This window comes from Eubalaena glacialis, chromosome 6 (assembly GCF_028564815.1).
Source record: "Eubalaena glacialis isolate mEubGla1 chromosome 6, mEubGla1.1.hap2.+ XY, whole genome shotgun sequence".
In the NCBI taxonomy this organism is placed as follows: domain Eukaryota; kingdom Metazoa; phylum Chordata; class Mammalia; order Artiodactyla; family Balaenidae; genus Eubalaena; species Eubalaena glacialis.
The window spans coordinates 49,165,389-49,185,943 of record NC_083721.1 but is presented as its reverse complement, the minus strand read 5'-3'; the positions used below and the strand labels follow the sequence as shown (position 1 = coordinate 49,185,943).

The following is a 20,555-nucleotide window of genomic DNA, read 5'->3' as shown; positions in this document are numbered from 1 at the left end:
GTTTATTTTTGTTTCTATTTCCATTTCTCTAGGAGGTGGGTCAAAAAGGATCTTGCTGTGATTTATGTCATAGAGCACTCAGCCTATGTTTCCCTCTAAGAGTTTTATAGTGTCTGGCCTTACATTTAGGTCTTTAATCCAGTTTGAGTTTATTTTTGTGTATGGTGTTAGGGAGTGTTCTAAATTCATTCTTTTACATGTAGCTGTCCAGTTTTCCCAGCACCACTTATTGAAGAGGCTGTCTTTTCTCCATTGTATATTCTTGCCTCCTTTTTCAAAAATAAGGTGACCATATGTGCGTGGGTTTATCTCTGGGCTTTCTATCCTGTTCCATTGATCTATAGTTCTGTTTTTCTCCCAGTACCATACTGTCTTGACTACTGTAGCTTTGTAGTATAGTCTGAAGTCAGAGAGCCTGATTCCTCCAGCTCCGTTTTTCTTTCTCAAGATTCCTTTGGCTATTCAGGGTCTTTTGTGTTTCCATACAAATTGTGAAATTTTTTGTTCTAATTCTGTGAAAAATGCCATTGGTAGTTTGATAGGGATTGCATTGAATCCGTAGATTGCTTTGGGTAGTATAGTTATTTTCACAGTGTTGATTCTTCCAATCCAAGAACATGGTATATCTCTCCATCTGTTCGTATCATCTTTAATTTCTTTCATCAGTGTCTTATAGTTTCCTGCATATGGGTCTTTTGTCTCCATAGGTAGGTTTATTCCTAGGTATTTTATTCTTTTTGTGGCAATGGTAAATGGTAGTGTTTCCTTAATTTCTCTTTCAGATTTTTCATCATTAGTGTATAGGGATGCAAGCGATTTCTGTGCATTAATTTTGTATCCTGCTACTTTACCAAATTCATTGATTAGCTCTAGTAGTTTTCTGGTAGCATCTTTAGGATCCTCTATGTATAGTATCATGTCATCTGCAAACAGTGACAGCTTTACTTCTTCTTTTTCCAATTTGTATTTCTTTTATTTCTTTTTCTTCTCTGATTGCTGTGGCTAAAACTTCCAAAACTATGTTGAATAATAGTGGTGAGAGTGGGCAACCTTGTCTTGTTCCTGATCTTAGAGGAAATGGTTTCAGTTTTTCACCACTGAGAACGATGTTGGCTGTGGGTTTGTCATATATAGCCTTTATTATGTTGAGGTAAGTTCCCTCTATGCCTACTGTCTGGAGGGTTTTTATCATAAATGGGTGTTGAATTTTGTTGAAAGCATTTTCTGCATGTATTGAGATGATCATATGGTTTTTCTCCTTCAGTTTGTTGATATGGTGTATCACATTGATTGATTTGCAGAAGAATATTGAAGAATATTCTTCAATATATTGAAGAATCCTTGCATTCCTGGGATAAACCCCACTTGATCATGGTGTATGATCCTTTTAATGTGCTGCTGGATTCTGTTTGCTAGTATTTTGTTGAGGATTTTTGCACCTACGTTCATCAGTGATATTGGCCGGTAGTTTTCTTCTTTTGTGACATCTTTGTCTGGTTTTGGTATCAGGGTGATGGTGGCCTCGTAGAATGAGTTTGGGAGTGTTCCTCTCTCTGCTATATTTTGGAAGAGTTTGAGAAGGATAGGTGTTAGCTCTTCTCTAAATGTTTGATAGAATTCACCTGTGAAGCCATCTGGTCCTGGGCTTTTGTTTGTTGGAAGATTTTTAATCACAGTTTCAGTTTCAGGGCTTGTGATTGGTCTGTTTATATTTTCTATTTCTTCCTGGTTCAGTCTCAGAAGGTTGTGCTTTTCTAAGAATTTGTCCATTTCTTCCAGGTTGTCCATTGTATTGGCATATAGTTGCTTGTAGTAATCTCTCATGATTCTTTGTAATTCTGCAGTGTCAGTTGTTACTTCTCCTTTTTCATTTCTAATTCTATTGATTTGAGTCTTCTCCCTTTTTTTCTTGATGAGTTTGGCTAATGGTTTATCAATTTTGTTTATCTTCTCAAAGAACCAGTTTTTAGTTTTATTGATCTTTGCTATCATTTCATTCATTTCTTTTTCATTTATTTCTGATCTGATCTTTATGATTTCTTTCCTTCTGCTAACTTTAGGGGTTTTTTGGTTTTCTTTCTCTATTTGCTTTAGGTGTAAGGTTAGGGTGTTTTTTGAGATGTTTCTTGTTTCTTCCTTTTTTTTTTTTTTTTGGCTATGTTGTGTCTCCGTTGCTGCACGCGGGCCAGCTCTAGTTGCGGCAAGCAGGGGCTATTCTTTGTTGCGGTGCACAGGCTTCTCATTGCAGTGGCTTCTCTTGTTGCGGAGCACCAGCTCTAGGCATTCAGGCTTTGGCAGTTGTGGCACGCAGGCTCAGTAGTTGTGGCTCGTGGGCTCTAGAGCGCAGGCTCAGTAGTTGTGGCACACAGGCTTAGCTGCTCCACGGTATGTGGGATCCTCCCAGACTAGGGCTCTAACCCACATTCCCTGCACTGGCAGGCAGATTCTTAACCACTGTGCCACTAGGGAAGTCTGTGATTTTTCTTGTTTCTTGAGGTAGGATTGTATTGGTATAAACGTCCCTCTTAGAACGGCTTTTGCTGCATCCCATAGGTTTTGGGTAGTGGTGTTTTCATTGTCATTTGTTTCTAGGTATTTTTTGGTTTCTTCTTTGATCTCTTCAGTGATCTCTTGGTTATTTAGTAGTGTATTGTTTGGCCTCCATGTGTTTGTATTTTACAGATTTTTTCCTGTAATTGATATCTAGTCTCATAGCGTTGTGGTCAGAAAAGATACTTCATACGATTTCAATTTTCTTAAATTTACCAAGGCTTGATTTGTGACCCAAGATATGATCTATCCTGGAGAACGTTCCATGACCACTTGAGAAGAAAGTGTATTCTGTTGTCTTTGGATAGAATGTCCTATAAATGTCAATTAAGTCCATCTTATTTAATGTATCATTTAAAGCTTGTGTTTCCTTATTTATTTTCATTTTGGATGATCTGTCCATTGGTAAAAGTGGGGTGTTAAAGTCCCCAAATATTACTGTGTTACTGTCGATTTCCCCGTTTATGGCTGTTAGCATTTGCCTTATGTATTGAGGTGCTCCTATGTTGGGTGCATATATGTTTACAATTGTTATATCTTTTTCTTGGATTGATCCCTTGACCATTTTGTAGTGTCCTTCTTTGTCTCTTGTAATAGTCTTTATTTTAAAGTCTATTTTGCCTGATATGAGAATTGCTACTCCAGCTTTCTTTTGATTTCCATTTGCAAGGAATATCTTTTTCCATCCCCTCACTTTCAATCTGTATGTGTCCCTAGGTCTGAAGTGGGTCTCTTGTAGACAGCATATATACGGGTCTTGTTTTTGTATCCATTCAGCCAGTCTATGTCTTTTGGTTGGAGCATTTAATCCACTTACATTTAAGGTAATTATCGATATGTATGTTCCTATTTCCATTTTCTTGATTGTTTTGGGTTTGTTATTGTAGGTCTTTTCCTTCTCTTGTGTTTCCTGCTTAGAGAAGTTCCTTTAGCATTTGTTGTAAAGCTGGTTTTGTGGTGTTGAATTCTCTTAACTTTTGCTTGTCTCTAAAGGTTTTAATTTCTCCTTTGAATCTGAATGAGATCTTTGCTGGGTAGAGGAATCTTAGTTGTAGGTTTTTCCCTTTCATCACTTTAAATATGTCCTGTCACTCCCTTCTGGCTTGCAGAGTTTCTGCTGAGAAATCAGCTGTTAACCTTATGGGGATTCCCTTGTATGTTATTTGGTGCTCTTCCCTTGCTGCTTTTAATATTTTTTCTTTGTATTTAATTTTTGATAGTTTGATTAATATGTGTCTTGGTGTGTTTCTCCTTGGATTTATCCTGTATGGGACTCTCTGTGCTTCCTGGACTTGATTGACTATTTCTTTTCCCATATTAGGGAAGTTTTCAACTATAATCTCTTCAAATATTTTCTCAGTCCCTTTCTTTTTCTCTTCTTCTGGGACCCCTATAATTCGAATGATGGTACATTTAATGTTGTCTCAGAGGTCTCTGCGACTGTGCTCAAGTCTTTTCATTCTTTCTTTATTCTGCTCTGCAGTAGCAATTTCCACTATTTTGTCTTCCATGTCACTTACCCGTTCTTCTGCCCCAATTATTCTGCTATTGATTCCTTTTAGAGAATTTTTAGTTTCATTTATTGTGTTGTTCATCATTGTTTGTTTGCTCCTTAGTTCTTCTAGGTCCTTGTTAAACGTTTCTTGTATTTCCCCCATTCTATTTCCAAGATTTTGGATCATCTTTACTATCATTAATTTGACTTCTTTTTCAGGTAGACTGCCTATTTCCTCTTCATTTGTTTGGTCTGGTGGGTTTTTACCTTGCTCTTTCATCTGCTGTGTATTTCTCTGCCTTCTCATTTTACTTAACTTACTGCGTTTTGGGGTCTCCTTTTCGCAGGCTGCAGGTTCGTAGTTCCCGTTTTTTTTGGTGTGTGCCCCCAGTGGGTAAGGTTGGTTCAGTGGGTTTTATAGGCTTCCTGGTGGAGGAGACTGGTGCCTGTGTTCTGGTGGATGAGGCTGGATCTTGCCTTTCTGGTGGGCAGGACCGCGTCCAGTGGTGTGGTTTGGCGTGTCTGTGAACTTATTATGATTTTAGGCAGGCTCTTTGCTAATGGGTGGGGTGTGTTCCTGTCTTGCTGTTTGGTATGGGGTGTCCAGCACTGTAGCTTGCTGGTCATTCAGTAGAGCTGGGTCTTAGCAGTGAGATGGAGATCTCTGGGAGAGCTTTCCCCATTTGATATTAAGTGGGGCCAGGAGGTCTCTGGTGGTCCAATGTCCTGAACTCAGCTCTCTCACCTTAGAGGCACAGGCCTGACACCTGGCTGGAGCACCAAGACCTGTCAGCCACACAGCTCAGAAGAAAAGGGAGAAATAAAAAGAAAATAAATAAATAAATAAAATAAAGTTATTAAAATAAAAATTTAAAAATATTATTAAAAATAAAAGAGTGGGCTTCCCTGGTGGCGCAGTGGTTGAGAGTCTGCCTGCCGATGCAGGGGACACGGGTTCGAGCCCTGGTCTGGGAAGGTCCCACATGCCGCGGAGCGGCTGGGCCCGTGAGCCACAGCTGCTGAGCCTGCGCGTCTGGAGCCTGTGCTCCGCAACAGGGGAGGCCGCGATGGTGAGAGGCCCGCACAGCGCGATGAGGAGTGGTCCCCGCTTGCCGCAACTGGAGAGAGCCCTCGCACAGAAACGAAGACCCAACACAGCAATCAATCAATCAATAAATCAATCAATAAATAAGAACGTGAATTTCTAAAAAAATAAAAAAATAAAAGAGTAATTAAAAAAAGAAAGAAAGAAGAGGGCAACCAAGCCAATAAACAAATCCACCAATGATAACAAGTGCTAAAAAGTATAATAATAATAATAAAAAAAGGACAGACAGAACCCTAGGACAAATGGTAAAAGCAAAGCTATACAGACAAAATCACACAAAGAAGCATATGCATACACACACACAAAAAGAGAAAAAGGAAAATATATATATATATTAAAAAAAGAGAGAGCAACCAAATCAATAAACAAATCTATCAAGATAATAAGCTCTAAACACTAAACTAAGATAAACATAAAACCAGAAACAAATTAGATGCAGAAAGCAAACCCCAAGTCTACAGTTTCTCCCAAAGTCCACCGCCTCAATTTTGGGATGATTCGTTGTCTATTCAGGTATTCCACAGATGCAGAGTACATCAAGTTCACTGTGGAGATTTAATCCACTGTTCCTGAGGCTGCTGGGAGAAATTTCCCTTTCTCTTCTTTGTTCGCACAGCTCCTGGGCTTCAGCTTTGGATTTGGCCCTGCCTGTGTGTGTAGGTCACCTGAGGGTGTCTGTTCTTTGCTGAGACAGGACGGGGTTAAAGTAGCAGCTGATTAGGGGGCTGTGGCTCACTCAGGCCAGGAAGAGGGTGGGGTACAGAATGTGGGGCGAGCCTGCAGCGGCAGAGGCCAGCATGATGTTGCAACAGCCTGAGGCGCACTGTGTGTTCTCCCAGGGAAGTTGTCCCTGGATCACGGGACCCTGGCAGTGGCAGGCTGCACAGGCTCCCGGGAGGGGAGGTGTGGATAGTGACCTGTGCTTGCACACAGGCTTCTTGGTGGCTGCCACAGCAGCCTTGGTGCTTCATACCCGTCTCTGGTGCCCGCGCTGATAGCCACGGCACACACCTGTCTCTGGAGCTCGTTTAGGCGGTGTTCTGAATCCCCTCTCCTCGCGCACCCGGAAACAATGGTCTCTTGCCTCTTAAGCAGTTCCAGACTTTTTCCCGGACTCCCTCCCGGCTAGCTGTGGAGCACTAGCCCCCTTCATTCTGTGTTCACGCAGCCAACCCCAGTCCTCTCCCTGGGATCCGACCTCCGAAGCCGGAGCCTCAGCTCCCAGCCTCCATCTTCCCCAGACAAGCTTCTCGGGCTGGTGAGTGCTGGTCAGCACTGATCCTCTGTGTGGAATCTCTCCACTTTGCCCTCTGCATCCCTGTTGCTGCGCTCTCCCCTGTGGCTCCAAAGCTTCCCCCCCCACCCCCCATCTCTGCCAGTGAAGGGGTTTCCTAGTGTGTGGAAGCTTTTCCTCCTTCACAGCTCCCTCCCAGAGGTGCAGGTCCCATCCCTATTCTTTTGTCTCTGTTTTTTCTTTTTTCTTTTGCCCTACCCAGGTACGTGGGGAGTTTCTTGCCTTTGGGGAAGTCTGAGGTCTTCTGCCAGCATTCAGTAGGTGTTCTGTAGGAGTTGTTCCACATGGAGATGTATTTTTGATGCATTTGTGGGGAGAGAGGTGATCTCCACATCTTACTCCTCTGCCATCTTGAAGGTTCTCTCTCAAAATCTTTTTTAAAAGTTTTACCATTTGAAACCTTAATACAGTTTAAAATTTACTTTTATCCTCAAAAACTTGCTGATTAGCAATGTTTCTCTCTTTGCCAATGCAGATTGGCAGTTATGCTTCTATTCAACACTAAGGAACTGTGGCATTGATGAACTATGGGACCACATAAATTTTATGTGACAAACTTGTAATTACATGGTATGTAATTTTCCTTCAAGGCACTTACCACAGTTTGTAAGTATACATTTATTTGTGTGTATGTCTTAGTCTCTCCAGGACTGAGTATCTTGTAAAATGAGTATGTTGAACTAAATCTGATTTCCCTTCCAGTTCCAAGAGACTGTATTCTAATGGGAATACGCTGAGAGGAAATAATATCAGGATAGCAATTTCTCTCATGAGAAGAGCCTGCTTCCCTTCAGGTTACCTGGTGCTGACCTGAAATATAATTGTGAGAACCAGACCAGCAATGGACAGTGTACATCCAAATGTGGAAAATACATCTAGTGATTCAGGATATTTATATTCCTTTTTGAAACTCTGGAAAGTAAGTTGACTCATTATTTTAAAATAACCATTCTGAAATATCTATGAAAGTCAATATCATAAAGAGATACATTGATTAAAACAATCAGATATATTGGTCAAAATAGCCAGATATGTCTTTTTTTATATAAAGCTGTCATATTTTAAAAGGAAATAAATCAACCCCTTACCTCTAAGCAGTTTACATGAAATAGAGGCTTAAGAACAGTTACCTAACTAATTCAGTTAGGGAAGACATATATACTATTCCTCAATGTCTAAAATCAAAGTTGTTTGTGTTAGATCTAAATTGGCTAGAGTTGCTTTATTTACCCATTAAATTATTTTTATGTGTAACTATAATCCAAGGGAAAATCTGCATATCTAAGCTGATGTACTAAAAATAAAGTTGCAGAAATATTTTTATGGACATGGAAAGATATTCACATGATGCTGTTCATTTTTCTTTGGAAAAGGGGGTATAATTTTTATGTAATATATCTATATCTACCCCAGCTTTTTAGTATGTAGTCATAGAAAAATATATTCCACATGAGTACGTACTCTTAGAAATCTGGAGAGGTAATAATGGCGGTCACTGGGTGGATAGGATATATATACATAACTATTTTTGCTTGTCTGTACTTTCTAATTTTTCAAATTGTTAAAATTAGAAAAGCTGAATATGCTTATTTATAAAACATGAAAATAATATAGAAACATAATTTTAAAAAGCACACGTTCCTCTTTACTGCCTCTACCCCACATCATACCCTACCTCTTGAAATCCTACTCTTCTCCAGAGACGACCTTTTTATAGGTGCTTACAAATATTATCTATGTCTCTTTGCACAAATAAACAGGGGTTTGTTAACATAATAAAATTATTTTCAAACTGCTGTTTTAAGATATCATACACATTTTTCCATATCAGTATATTTCTGTTGAGTAAGTAGACTCACTCTGTATGCAATGAGTATGTATTGCTTTAGTAGGGAAAAAATACAAATAAAATAAACTTTGTTTTAAAAAATAATAAAACAAAAATTTCACATTACTTCCTATGTGCAGTATACTAAGTAGATGACAAAGAATCATGGAATACATATATCTTCAGATCTTAGAAATCATCTATACACTCAGAGCCTATCTGCTCTTAACCTTTACATACAATTCTAATCAGCGTTTTTTTTTTTAATTTTGCAACCCAAAACTAATTACAAACATGAGTAGGTGGGCACTGAGGCAGATTCAGATATTAGTAAGAATAGCTGAAAGTCTGACTTCAAAAAAGGAGAAAAATAAGTATGACAGTATAGTCTGTATCATTTAATATGTAAAGCAATCTGAGCTTTACACAGCTATTCAATAATACTAATGATCTTAAGATATCAAAAAAGGTAAAATTTTATCTTTACATTTCTGATTGAGAAAGCAGATCTCTCTATAATGCAAGTTATAAAATAAATAGTCAAAATCAATTTTTAAATATTTGGTAATTAAAATAAGAAAACGATAGTTATCTCAAAAATATTTTAAAAGCAAGGTTCTATAATTTGATATTCTATGTTGTACCAGTACGTTCTGGATCTCCATTGACTTCTCAAATACAGGTACATCTTAGCTACTAGAAAATTAAAACATCTGCTTCTCTTTGGAAGAGTCATAGTGTTACTAGCCCCTTAGTAAGGGTAAGACACTCTACATCCCTCCCCATTCCACTGCATATAAAAACATTCCATCCAGTATATAAACAAACATTTTTGTTTTCACCAGAATAATAGGTTTCTGGAAATGAAACAAACAGAAGCCCGTCTTCCTAAAAAGGTCAGCCCAAGAAATCTCAGAGGTGTATAAACAGCTGCACACCAGAGCTGTTGCCAGTTACTTGTACAGGGTAGCACTGGAGTGAAACGGCACACACAGAGGTATTATGGGACAAGTTGAATTACAGAGCTTTTCCTCTTATATCTTCTGGCATAAACTTAGTAACTTAGATGATTACAATGGAAAAAGCTTTGGGTAACTGATTCAAACTGCCCACCCACAGCTATGTATGTACTGAACCTGTCTTCAGCACACAGCTACACAGCCTTACCTCTGGCTGTAGCAACTTCATGCTTCTGACATGTGAGTTAGTTGAGTGGAGTCCGTCAGCTCCTCTTTTGCACATGGGCTCCCTTCTCATTATTAAATATACAGTACTGAACTCATCTATCCTGAGACTATATTGCAAAAAACTCTATTCTACTTGCCTTTACCAGCACTTCCCTTTTTAGTCCTCTAACTCCATTCCCTGTTTTTCCATTTAATCTGAGTTGAATGTCTATGTAAACTAACCCCCCAAATTATCTCCAATTAGCACATACCAAAATCGTATCTAAGGAAATTCTTGTCAGGAAAGAGATTACCATGTACACCCTTACCATCAATACCGCAAAGTTAGTAGTATGGTTGCAGCGGCAGCGCCAAGAATCCATCAATGACTCCTTCTTTGTGACAGCCATGTGTGTCCCAATCCTTCAGGGAAAAATTCCAATAGACACAGGCATAGGAATGAAGCTGTAATTCTTTTTCATTGTACTGTGAATTGATAAGACAATGGCAACTGATTTTTCAAAATGCTTAATTGGGTAGAAAAAAATCAAATAGGCCAAGATAAGCGTATGAGAGATCAACTAGGTATGTACAAAGCATAGCATCTTCATTATAGATTGAGGAGAGGAAAAAGGATATAAAATTCAAAGTAGTTAATTTTGGGTTTAGCTAGTCTACAAAAATACGGAAGGGGGAAGTTAAAGTGAATACTGTCAAAGAATCTTTCAAAGAGTTGTTCTGTGAATTTCTTTTGCCCAAACTGTCCCTGCTTTTGTAATCAAGAGTGGGCTGAATTATTTCTGTTAATAGGAAAACTCACCCTTGGACTAAAGACCATTTCAACAGAAGTGCTCTGATCTTCCACATTTTCATCAGTTTGGCTTGAGATAATTTTTTGACTAAAATGTGATTTAGCTGTAAAAGTTTTTGATTGGAAAAGCTTGTTGTTTTGATACACTACAAAGCCACATGCCTTTGCATTAGCTGTGAGGGGGAAAAAAGGACACTAAAATTAATAAATGAACCCTAGGGTAAGCAAGAAACAAAGTCCCATGCCATCACTGAACTGCATGACTGCTTAATACTTGGGTGAAGTACAGAAAACGTGGTTTGCTGGCTGCCTTTATTTAATTGCAGTATGTAATTAACATATATGATATGTGGTTGGCTAGTCCACCCTCATTAAGTTTTTTTCCTGAGATAAGATTCCTTATGTTCTAAATGGAAACCATAATTCCTGCCTAATCCACCTCAAAAAAAAAAAATTGGAAGGATATCATGTATAAAGTAAACATTCTTGCTTTCTATGCAGTGAGACGGAGTGAACACGATGTGAAGGTAGCTCAAGACCACGTTGCTTCCCCCACTGGTAAGACATCAAACAAAAAACAGCAGAGGGTGAACATCAGGACAGCTGTACCTAGAGGATTGCTCTGTGAGGTCTGTCTCCCATTCAGAGGGACTGAGCAGGGACCACTGTATTAAGAGACTGGAGCTCAAGTTGGGCATATCAGGGAAACAGCAGAGGGTGAACTCTGCTGTCTTTCACAAGTGAAAAACTTGTGTGTATTTGCGTGTGTGTGTATATATATACGTGCGTGTGTGTGTGTGTATATATATATACACACACACACACATATATATGTACATTATATATACAAGGAAAACTAAAGCAGTGGTGGTGAGACCAGCCTAATCAGTCTTGTGCTTTGAGAGATAGGCAGGCAAGGCCCTGACAGCCCCCAAATGTCCTCCACAGCCAGCCACTTTGCTCTGTCCTCATCTGGGAAATAAAGACATTGGCTTCTGAGGTGTTTTCGTGGCACATTAAGCCCGCCAAATTGTTCCTCCTGGATACTAGGTGACAAAGTTAACCCTAAAAATGTAGTATGGCTTCTTTTTAATATTATTTTTATAAAAGAATGACATGCTTGATGTAAAATTCAAATCCATACAAGTATATAGATTTAAAAAATGAAATTCCCTACTCACCCCTCTCCTCATTTCTACAGTATTCTGGTTATTTATTAGAAAATCATCTTTTCATCTAGATAATTAGATTCACTGGAATAAATTATATTTACCATTATCTTATAATGTTAAAAGGATCTCCATATCTCTAGACATAATCCTCCTTGATGTTTATTTATATTCCCTCTTTTCTTGATCAAATTTGTCAGAAGCTTGCATATTTTTCATTAGTCTTTCATGGAATCAAATTTTTATTTTGTTGATCAACTCTAGCATTTGTTAATTTCTATTTTTATTAATTTCTGCCCTTTTTATTAATTCCTTCCTTCTAGATTTCTTTATATTTATTTTAATTTTTATGCCTCTTTAGCTGAATGATTATTTTTTAACAATTTCTTTTATTATCTAATAAATTTATTAAAGGATATACATTTTCCTTTAAATACATAAATTCTAGGTGTACTGAATACCTAAATATAAACACAAACACTAAAAATATTCAGAAGAAAATATAGGAGACTAGCATGACTTTAGTAGAGCAATGAATTTTTTTAAGTACCAATTACAGAAAAAAGATTGATACATTGGACTGCATTATAAATTAAAATTTGAGTATGACAAAAGACATGAAAAACCAAGTAAAAGATAGCTATAGACTGGAGAGAAGATATTTTCAACTTCTACAACCAATAAAGAATTAGCCAATTAGAATTATATAACCAATGAGAATTATGAACTTAGTCTTTCTAAAATATATACTTTCTGGCACTGGATTTTTTTACTTGGGGAGAGAATAAAAGTAAATGTGTGTGCTTGGTTTGTTTATTGTAGTTGAATTAACCAATTTTTTTTTTTAGACTCTGAAAAGCACAATGTATGGATACCAAGGGGGAAAGAGTGGGGGGTAGGAGGAACTGGGAGATTGGGATTGACATATATACATTATTGATACTATGTATAAAATAGACAACTAATGAGAACTTACTGTATAGCACAGGGAACTCTACTTAATGCACTGTGGTGACCTAAGTGGGAAGGAAATCCAAAAAAGAGGGCATATATGTATATGTATAGCTGATTCATTTTGCTGTACAGCAGAAACTAATGCAACATTGTAAAGCAACTACACTCCAACAAAAATTAATTAAGAAAAAAAAAAGAAAAGTACAAACATTTCAAGATAGACATAAGAATTTCTAAAGGGCCACATGCAAGATGATAAGGAGCTCATGGTGGGCACCATACTAGTAGAGATAACTGAAAATTGGTACTGCTAGATGATGACTGTGTCAATTACATAAAATATCCCAAGGTCAGGTCTATAGGATGAATTTAAGCCTGTGAGTGCCATTCCACTAAATAATAGGCAAAGCATTGTAAACATAGGCAAAGCTTATGATTGAGTATTTTTTTTAATGTATTTTTAAATGTAAAACTGAACCACTTTAGCTAGATTTTTGTTGGAAAACAGATTTGCATCCATGGCCAGAGCATTTCAATTCTGCTACCCTCCAAAGAGTTTTTGAAAAGAAAGAGAGGAAGAAATAAAAAAAGAAATGATCTCTATGGCCTAGAATAGTAGACTTGACATTACCATAATTTGTCAGAACTCAAACATACTCAAACACAAATTATTCAGTGTGAAACAGTAAACATTATTTCTCGTTCAATGGATGTAAGTTATTAATTCCATGAATTGGAGTGCATTTTTTCATGTAACATAATTTGAGACCTACTTTTTGTGGTGTTGAGCAAGATCTGAAGTTCAGCCTGTTCATTCAGATTCAGTTTGTCCACATTTGCATTTACAACTGGAAACCAGAAACCAGAGAATCCCTAGTTCCTATGAGAAGGAAACAAAGCAGAATTTCATAAAAGTCTACACTTTCACGAATAGAGCATTATCGGTAGCAGAACGCTCTCTGCTATTACAAGAACCTGAAACAGACAGCTCACCTTTCAGCACAGTGAAGAGAACACCTGTTGATCCCACAGTGCCTTCTGAAGAGAAATTAACAGACTGTATTGCTATATTAGGTTCTACCACTGACGTGTTGCCCAAAGACAAGGAATAAGTTTCAGTTTGCTCAATAAGCCTACATAGAATAAAACGTGACAACATAATATTGTGAAGATTTGTCATAAAATCAGTTGTGTGTGTCCCGCATTCCAGTAGAAAGGAATGACCACAGAATTCATGCGATCACAATATTGGCACAAGTCCCTAAAAATATCTGACTTTTGGGGCTTCCCTGGTGGTGCAGTGGTTGAGAATCTGCCTGCCAATGCAGAGGACACGGGTTCGAGCCCTGGTCTGGGAAGATCCCACATGCCGCGGAGCAACTAGGCCCGTGAGCCACAATTACTGAGCCTGCGCGTCTGGAGCCTGTGCTCCGCAACAAGAGAGGCCGCGATAGTGAGAGGCCTGCGCACCGCGATGAAGAGTGGCCCCCACTTGCCGCAACTAGAGAAAGCCCTCGCAAAGAAACGAAGACCCAACACAGCCATAAATAAATAAATAAATAAAATTTAAAAGTCCACTGTTTCAAATGTTTCTTTAAAAAAAAAAAATCTGACTTTCTTTACGAGAGTCTTACTTTGTTACATATACCTTTTTTTAAAGTTCTGGTGGACTCTTCCCACTGACGGGTACCTTGGACACAGATGCCAGAAAGCTGGAATTCAAGAATGACAGATTTCCCAGTAGAAACAGTCTTTGTCATGCTGCTCTTCTCATAAAAGGATGGCGTTACCACCCCCCAATGACCAGGCATTTGATTCTTGTTTCTCGAGTGTTGAGACTCAATTTCCACTTATTCAACTCTCTCCTCTCACACAAACCCCTCGGGTTCCAAAGCATCTCTTATAAGTGTCGACTCCTGAGGTGACAGTTCATATGGAATTATGGAAGAGCAGAGCTCTGAGCTCATTGCCTCGGCTATTAACTAAACTTTGCAGGTTTTCACAATGTTCTTTTCTACTTTGGATAAGTTAAAAGATACATTAGATGGAAGGTGGGAGGGAGTGGGGGGAATCGGTTAATTTGGTGTTCTCCAAAGGTAAGTCATAAGACTATTTCTTTTCCTGTTTCCCATAAAAAATATTTCCACTCTTTCTGTACTTGACAAAACAAAATGTCTATACCTAAGATAACTGGTTCAATCTAGTTTTCCCAGAAATGAAAGAATTTCATTAATATGTAATTGTTCTTTATTCTAAATCTTTATTCCTGCCACTAATATATCTTTTCCCTTCCCCAAGTGAGATTTAAAAAAGAAATAAATTTTTAAATAATTAAAGAAACTTCACAAAGAGGATGTGATAGTCATTCATATGGAAACATTCAAGTCAACTTCTCTATTTCAAAAGTTTTCCTTTCCTCTGACAAGTACATGTTTCTGGTACCTGACTGTACTGCTGAACTGAATGAATAAGCATTTTCAGAACTCTAATGAAAAACTGATGAGCTCATAAAAGTGCTAACAAAAGATCAAGATGAAAAAAAAATTAATTACATGGGACTGAGTGAACTGATGAGGATGAGTATAATTTTTGTGACTTTCTGGTTGAATTTAAAAAAAGAAAAAATCCCACAAGAACTCAGAGGCAAAGAATATACAAATCAATTTTCACTGCAAAGTAAAGGAGCTGTTGCAGTGGAGGATTACTGGACTGAATGTCAATATTATGACATAGTATGAGTGTGTTTCAAGTTTGGTAATTGCAATCATTGTTGCTTTTGTTGTGGTCATCCATGTACAATGCTTGGTGTCAGTCTATTTATCTCTTGTAAAAATAAAATACAGTGTGTGTGAAAAAAAAAAAAAGTTTTCCTTTCATAACACCATTTTCTGTCATTTTCAGCAATTCACACTATGCATTTCCCACTTAATGAATAGCAATCATACTCCAGGGCTGCTTTCGACAGGAGGAGTAACTAACAAAAGTGCAATCTGCTAAGAACATAATTCATGCATTCATTCAACCAACAGTGTCTGTTGCGCACCCACTAAAAGGTCAGTACCTGTGAAACACTGGGGATACGAAGGGGAGCTCCTTCAGGCACTTGAAGGCTAAAGGGAAAAATGGGCCAGGTACATGGGGGTGTTTGCTGCCTTTAAAGGGTTGCTCTAGCCACAGCCACTTGTAAGGCCTTTATTCCTTCCATATTATTCTTTCCTCCTCTTGTCGTAACTGATTGGATGATAGGTGGGTGCATGTCTCAGAGATCCCAATCAGGAGGCTGGCCATCAACCTGGTACAAATGACTAGAAGCAATCAGATTCTCTCCCCTAGGAATCTTCCATTTAGTGCAGCAGTTATATCAGAAAAGCCTGGCTTTCAAGGGGACCAGAGAGGTCATTACAGTCGGCCCTCCGTATCCGCGGGTTTCGCTTCCGTGGTTGGTTGAATTTGCTAATGTGGAAACCCCTGCAGATACGGATAGCCAACTACACCATTTTATACAAGGGACTTGAGCATCCGGGAATTTTGGTTTCCGTGGGGAGCAGGGGAGGTAAGAGAGGGGGTGGTCCTGGAACCAATCCCCCACGGATACTGAGGGAGAATTGCATATCATTGTAAGGACAAATACAAGTTAAAAATGAGAGGCTTAATTCTTCCTGTGGAAAATAAGGGAAGAAATATCCATCCCCTCCTTTTTCTTTGAGCATTTACTTTAGAAAACTTGCAGGCACTTCTCTTCTCTTTGAAATGTAAATAAATCCTTTTGAAAACTAGACTGGCATTTTGTCAGGTTTATGACCTAGGAATGTCTTTCTCAGGGACCTGGGAACCATCTCTTTGAAATGGAAACATCGAGGGAGCTAGCTAGTGCCCCTATCTCCCAGTTTCTGTGGGAGAGTAGTAGCTTAACTTCGGTGGGTGGGCACCTTGCTCCAAGTTGCAAAACTACCTCCTTTCATAAAGATATGAAAGGTTTGTTTTTCCTCTGGATAAAGTCAATTAGCTAACACAAAAGGTCACCTCAATTACCCAGTTAACTTAGGATAAACTGTGTGTGACGAATAGTGCTGTCGAGTTCTCTTAACTGAGGACTAGTTATTATTTATCTGAAAACATGTATGTAACAGGTTGTATCTGCTTGCCTACATAAAGAGGTCAGATTCCCTTCTTCTTCCCAGTCTCTTAGGGGTTTGTCTGTGATGTTCGTCACATTCTGGTTTAATGCCTATGCAATAATTAAAGTGTTTTCTTTCTCTACTACCTTTGTGGAGAGGATTTCTGGGTTGGGAGAAGATTTTATTTTTAATTTTACTTCCCCAACATCATGAAAGGGTTAAATTATGAGAGGGCAGAAACTATAAATAAAGATGAGACATACATGTTTACTGAGTCATGTTAATGATAAACACAGCTGCTAACCTATTTTTCCAAGATTTAATATGGATAAGTCAGGTATTATGCTAGTGATTTACATACATTATCTCATTTGAGCCTCACAAGAACCCTGCTGAAGCGAGTCCCAAAATCACTCCCATATTACACTGAAGAATCTGAGGCTCTTTGGAGAGATATGGAGTAATTTGGCCTAAATCATGTAGCTACTAAAAAGCAATGCTAAGATTTGAATCCAGAACCGTCTGATTTCAACAGCCACTACCGTTACATTCTCCCACAGGGAAGATCCAAAACTGCTCTACTGAGAGCTTCAAAGCTGCCTTGGAAGCCCCGCCATCCCCCTGGTCCAGCATCCATAGGGCCCAGCTGTATTATGATCCTGTTCCTAGGTTCCCAGGAGATTCCATATGCCTCTTTACAGTAACTCTCTTTTGGTTAAGATAACTTGATCAGGTGTCTTGTAAGCAAAGAAAGCTGGCTAGAACAGAAATGCAAACAGAAATGTACAATGGAAATGTACAAGGTAGTCAGTATTAGCAGTTTTACATTCCCAAAGTTAGGTAAACAAGGAAAATTAGGAGCTTGAACGTAACAGCAAAGTTTCAAGGGTATGGATCAGTCTTTACAGCAAGTGTTCAAAATGGAGAAATAAGGTCTTAGATTCACTGATTGAGTCAGATGCCAGAGACCCTGCCCTGGCTGGACCCACTTCAACACTCTGCCTCCTCCCAGTTTAGAACAAGAGAATGCATGAAAGGATGCTGGAGAACTCTGCCATGACAACGTGCGATGACTGAAGCTGGAGTGAGTTCTTTCTTCCCTGTCACTCTCCTCTGTTTCACTCTCACCCTGCCCACTTCTCCCCATATGTGTAGAAGGGGAGTTCAGTAGCTTAGAGACACAAAAAGGAAACTGTGGATGAAAGAACGGGAAAGTCAGAGTGAGATTCACCACTTAAGCTGGTGCCTATCAGGAGACCTTGCATATTGGTCTCAGTCCAGCGGATGGAGTTTGGAAAGGAAGAGTTGCCCCGAGTAACAATTAATTTCCTTCCAGGGGAGAGAGGAGAGAGAGAGAGAGATTACCTCTGTTGCCAGCTCACCAAGATTATTCTCCTGAGGAGAGCTAAGGGCTTGCTGACAGGATCTTAGGGCTGGAGATTGAGGCGAAAGCCTTATTTACATGAATAAAGACCTGAGTCCACAAGGGTTTATGCAAAAGATCACCTGGGAGAGGGTAAACTGATAGTCCATCATTAGAAAAATAAGTAGACTAGAAATTCAGAGTGGGAGAAAGGAAGGATTGAGTGTGGTTATACCATTTCATATTTCAACGCATCCTATATGGAAATTTTTTGTTTATCCTCTAAACACCTTCTTGATGCCATTTGGACTGTACACATAAATCACACAGAATTGTTTTCTTTTTTTCTCCATGCCTTAAGCCAGTAAAATTCATAACTGTTTATTAGTGGGACAGTGTTTTCATCTATCTCATGATCTGTGACTTTCTCAGCCAAATCCCACAATGGCTCTTTCCTCAGCCTTCTCACCAAAAGCATCCACTCCTTTCCTTTGCCTCCAGCAAGACTGCAAACACAGAACCTCCAGCTCTGAAGGGAGTTCACTGAACATAGACTCTGGACCAACTTCAAGAAAAATGGGAGTGTTCACACTCCCAGTGAGAAGGACCCAGACTCCTAGAGAAATCTGAAGTCATAAAACACACCAGTTCAATTGTTTATAACACCTCTACCATCATCTCTCAGAATTATAATCTTGTGAATGTTCTGTTTCAGGCATTTGCACTTTTTCTACTTTGAGGACTCAACACTAAATAGGTACTGGTTATAATATTGGAGAACTGAGAACTACTAGGAATTTCTCCTAAGGAAATAATAGGTCATGCGAACAAAGATTATGTACAAGAATGAAATACCAAAAGACTTGAAGCTATCTAAATGTCCAGCAGCAGAGAACTGCTTAAATAATAGTTGACTCATATTATGCAGTTATCTAAAATTTATGATGTAGATGCATAGGTATTTATATTAAAAAGATGTTTACAAAGTATTAAAGTGACAAAAACAAGTTATAAATTAAAAGATATGTAGTATGATACATACACACAGAGAGAAAAAAAATCTGGAAGAATACATATCAACAGGTTAATAAAGGTGAGACAATTTTTAAATTTTTGCTCCTCTATATAGTTTCTTATTTTTCTACAATGAGCATGCATATTTAATTAAATTTTAAAAGAATTAAGAAAACTGTATATAAGATAAAAACACAATGAATCCTATGAGAGACCTCTACGAATAAATCACATGAGTTTTAGTATAAATATACAACCCAAAGTAATCTATAACATAGGAATAGAAAAGAGAGAAAGCAGGTAAAGTTCGATCCTTTTTTTCTTTTTTTTTTCAGTGTAGCCTTGGGAAAGCTAAAGAAAGCTTAATCAAAATACACTAGGATCTTGGGGAGAGCTGAGCTAGGGTCGGGGGGCAGCAAGGGAACTAGAAATGTGTCTTGCAAAGTTATTCTGTTTTTTGCAGCTCTGTGCACTGAGAAAGGAGTTGGAAAAACTATGCATGCAGTGGTCCCTGGGGCATGCCAAACAAAGGCTGGGAAAACAAGTCGTAATCTAAATCATGCCAGTTACTCTTATCTCCCAGGCCATGGCCACCCCTGGAACCAGGAGTTAACATTTACCACTCCATTTAATAACTGAAGATCAGGTGGAAAGCTAAGGCTTTAGTCTGCATTCCAGAGGAATCAGCCATTTAGTGCATCCATGAGAGAAATAAAGACACCTCTGCTAATGCCTTAACCTAGAAAAGTAAGCAGCACTTCGTTAGGTTTTCCTTCCAAACTGGAATTGTGCTTACATTGCAAAGGTAGCATCATTATTACCACCAGCAGCAGCCCTTTGAAAAACATCTTCACTGGCATCTAGAAGTTGTTACAGCAACTATTATCGCCTGCCAGGAAGAAGGCACTGATCATCACAGAAGACACATATCACACATCATCATCACCATAGTTATCATGAATTATTATGGTATCAAGTGGCACCAATGGTATGGTAATCTAGAGGTGTTTTTCAAAATCAAAGGCTTGTTTTTAATCTACATAAGATGGCAGAAAGAATAAAAATAAGGCCCAGTGAAAATATAAATCTAGTCAATTAGGAAGCTTAGGTCTCTGAATTTGACCTCATAGCAAGGTCTTTCACAGAACCTCCACCCTTACCCCCAAGAACACAAAAGCAGATGCCTGGATACAGAAGCAGAAACAAAATAAGAAGAGTGCAGGGCTCTTCTAAACATTACAGCCCATAATACTTACTATAATGTATTAGTGACACTTACTATAACTATTAGACTTAGTAACTATTAGACTTAGTAAAATTATTTCCAGTTTTCTTACAATTAAAAACTCAGGAGTACATCAGAGATGATCTCTCTGCATTTGATTACAGTTTAACTGCCTTCTTTTGGGATAGTGATACCCTTCTGTCTTTATCGGCTAATCCTTCCATAAATTCTACATTTGGTGGTCATTATTTTTCTTTCAATTTTATTAACTTGTGATTTGCATCCCACTTTCTTTCTAAAGAACCTAGGGTAACAAAAATCAATTTTTTTGAAGTAAGACATTTAAAGGGAATAGAAGAAAATAGATATTTTCAGGCCATGCTGATATCCACTAGTGGACACTGGGTCATTCCATATTGGTGGTTTATAAGCCCTGCTAGACCAGTACCCAAGCTGTGCC

General features: G+C 38.5%; 1 protein-coding gene across 1 annotated transcript in view; it reads right to left on the bottom strand.

The window, feature by feature from the left end:
* The window catches only part of ADGRG7 (adhesion G protein-coupled receptor G7), a 53,938-nt gene extending 34,208 nt beyond the window's left edge, over nucleotides 1–19,730 (bottom strand). Inside the window, 5 exon segments of the mRNA XM_061193027.1 lie at nucleotides 7,247–7,359; nucleotides 9,771–9,812; nucleotides 9,814–9,927; nucleotides 10,262–10,425; nucleotides 19,667–19,730. Coding sequence (XP_061049010.1) covers nucleotides 7,247–7,359; nucleotides 9,771–9,812; nucleotides 9,814–9,927; nucleotides 10,262–10,425; nucleotides 19,667–19,730 — 497 coding nt within the window.
* Nucleotides 19,731–20,555: the final 825 nt, after the last annotated feature.